The 3,349-nt window shown below is 41.8% G+C and overlaps 1 protein-coding gene across 1 annotated transcript in view; it reads right to left on the reverse strand.

Moving 5' to 3' along the window:
- Positions 1-285: 285 nt before the first annotated feature.
- The window catches only part of LOC101864476 (SH2B adapter protein 2), a gene marked incomplete in the record, with an annotated part of 52,251 nt that continues 49,187 nt past the window's right edge, over positions 286-3,349 (reverse strand). The window contains 1 exon segment of the mRNA XM_013087054.2: positions 286-2,697. Coding sequence (XP_012942508.1) covers positions 2,272-2,697 — 426 coding nt within the window.

The raw sequence follows: 3,349 nt of genomic DNA on the forward strand, positions 1-3,349 counted from the left end.
GGGGGAGGCAGGGGAGCACAACATAGTTTTCATTCTTAAGAAGACAATGTCTCTTTCAAGGAAAAAATTTTGTTCATATCAATCAAAAATGTTGCATGTCACTTATGAGGGACACAGCATTAAAATCAGAGTATACGCAGCATATTTTTGTCACTTGGTTGATGACCCTATACGATATGATACCACAATAGCCTGCACACATGTATCATACTGTGACCAGATTCACACGTGAGATAAAACATTTTACATACATTTTACATCTTCATCTTTTTCTCCCTCTTTTTACTTAACCAGTAACACTAAACAGCATTAAAGTTCAACTCAAAGAAAGAAACATTTTCGGGCACCAGGTTGTAACAGTCAGTCAACTGACGTTCAAGTCTCAAAGGGAATGAACTCTTTAGAGTTCACACTGGCTGAAAAAGTAATTCTTTAGGTACTATTTCTTTTTGAATGGGCAAAAGTCCGAAATTCCCAAAACTTATGTTTTAATTACCTTTTTGTCGCGGGGATGTTTAAGCTCCCCATCTTCAGTACACGAAAAATGCGGGAGGAAAGGGACAATCACAATATTAATTCCTAAATTAACAGTTTAAAAAAAACACACTCAACTCTTTATTTATCAAAGAGTAATTATTTAGACATTTAAACTCAATTTTAAAAGTTCAAAAGTTAACAAGAACTTGTTATCAATCAATCAATCGAATAAGCCTTGACATCAAGTCTTATTCGAATATGCTAGACCTTGTCAGGTTCATCAGAATTCACCTGACCTCAAGGTAGCGTACTGTACGAATAACCAGTCCCTTGTAAAAAAAAAAAACCGACACATCTTCTGATATTTCTTCTTTTGATTTGTTGCTCAGTCTCCATCCGCTTCAAGTTCCTCAATAAGGGTAGGGTTGGTAACAGTTTTACGGCATTTGCAACACAGTAAGGTCATGTATGAACCCAAGATTAGAGGTATTACAAGAGAGCAACAAACACAAAACAGAAGTAGGAGAGATCAAGACGACTGATGTAAGACAGGAAAGAAGGAGCTAACCACACCAGAGCACCCGCAAACCTCCAATTGAGGAATGTTTTCTAGCTCGACAACTACAGGAAATGTGAACCTCCCCACATTTCAACACATTTTCCTTAAGTGGTAGGCACATCAAATTGCAAGGTGGATAAAAGTTTTCCTGACAAAAACTGTTCCACTTTCACCCAGTAACTCTGACATTCACAAGGGTTTCTTTCATCCATGCACACCATACTGCCATCAGTGAATACTGGTCAAACATATGAGACAGACTTATCAATCATTTCAGCAAGACTCATCAACATTTTCAATCAAGTGTGGTCAACGGTTCCATCAAAGAACTCTGAACCACTTCAGCCAAGACTCATTTAAATATTTCAGCCAAAACTTAAATTCACCAAGCATTTCAGCCAAGCCTCATCAATTCATCAAACATTTCAGCCAAGACTCATCAATCCACCAACTATTTCAGCCAAGACTGATCAGTTCATCAAACATTTCAGCCGAGATTCATCAATTAATCCAACATTTCAGCCAAAACTCATCAAACATTTCAGCCACGGCTCATCAAACATCTAGCCACATATCAATCAAGGTGGAAGGTAGACAGGAAGATAGAACACCTGGGTCTGGGTTCTCGAAATGACAGCAGCTTTTGTGAAAGGGACAGGGCTGACAGCATATCTTCCGTACCCAAGTAGAGTTCAATAACAGAAGTTTTGACAAACGAGGGTAAATGACGACAGTTGTCAGCCTGGTCGCTAGGCAAGGAGTATCTGCTCTGAAGCTATATTCTGATAATGACATTTGTCCAACTCTAAATTGAAAAATAGAGACATAAACGTAGTAAGAAGATAGGGCAGAGGAATAACCACATGTTGAGCTACACATGTAATGGTTGCTGATTGCTTTGTTGTGCTAATGTGTGGCTTGAATCCTCTTCCTTAGCTCCTTCTCATTAAGACTTCAGCCACTTCTAGATCCAAGATGGGAAAAAAAGAGTGTGTTCAGCAGTCTAAGGTCAAGACAAATAAGCAATTACAGTCTCTTTCTTGACTGCTAGCACTGTCGGGCTTGAGCCATCTACAAATAACAACTGCCATGTTCTAGAAAAGACTTCCACTTCTTCAAAATTTTCCAACCTCTTTCCTTCCTCTGTAGCCTGAAAGAGAGTCAGTTCTTAATAAACATAGACAGTAGGTAGGTAGGTAGGTAGGGTCGTGGAATAAGCTGTGGGGGTCTCGAGTCTACACAAAGGAGTAATGGTTGTCGATGGCTCGGTTGTGTTGCTGTTGCTGGGCCTGCGTCTGTTCCCGTACCACGTTCTCGATGGACGACGTCCGGGAGCGCACCGATCCGCTGACCACCATCACATCTCGCTGACCACCCTCCTGGTGATGCGTCGTGCCGAGAGGTGCACCACCGCTGCGTCCCCCGCCCCCACCGTGATGAGCCGCCGCCCCGCCCCCTCGACTACGCAAGGATCCCGTGGAGGTTGGGGTTCGAGGCCGCTCGAGGGCCACGATGAACGCGTTGAGAGTCACGTCCGATGAGCCCCCCGACTCAAGGGGTATCGGATGAGTGCGGAAATGTTCTAGCATGTCGAATATCGTCTCGAACCACAGGTGCTGGACTCGACACCGAGCCTCATTATTGATTGTCATTCGTAAATGCTGGGGAAGAACAAAATGAGAAAAAGTCAGCCAAGATTGGTCCCAGATTTAAAAAGACACAAGATTTCAAAATTATTTTGCTATGCTCTTTGTCATAATTACACCGTCATTCCAAAATATCCCAAGAGTGAAATTGCCTTTTCATATTGACAATAAATTCAGTCCCACATACACTAAAATACAATGAATGCTTAATTTCTGGCTGGGGGGGGGTATTATTTACAATTATCTTTTTTATAGGAAGGGGGGAGGGGGGGGGACCATCCACCAAACTAAAAGTACCTGACAATAAAAAAAGAGCAAGACCGTCCAGAGGCATCTATAATCACACTCACACCAACTGGGTTTGCCACATCTTTACAATGACAAACAGGAAGAAAGAGCAAGCAGCAGATACCAGACATCAACTCCTATTATAAAAACAAAATAGAAAGACAGACAAAGATGGAAAAGGGAAAGACAGAATAGAAAAAACAGACAGGAAAAGACAGCAAAAAAAGAAAGAAAGGAAACGACAGAAAGGATAAGACAGAAAGAAAGATGGAGGGGAAAGATAGGAAGGGACAGACAGAAAGGGAAAGCTGAGGAGCTTGCAGCCAGATGCTATAATCTAAGAGATCCCACAGGACAGCAAAAATATAGTGTGGGGGGG

This window comes from Aplysia californica, unplaced genomic scaffold (genome assembly GCF_000002075.1).
Source record: "Aplysia californica isolate F4 #8 unplaced genomic scaffold, AplCal3.0 scaffold00538, whole genome shotgun sequence".
Taxonomy (NCBI): Eukaryota; Metazoa; Mollusca; class Gastropoda; order Aplysiida; family Aplysiidae; genus Aplysia; species Aplysia californica.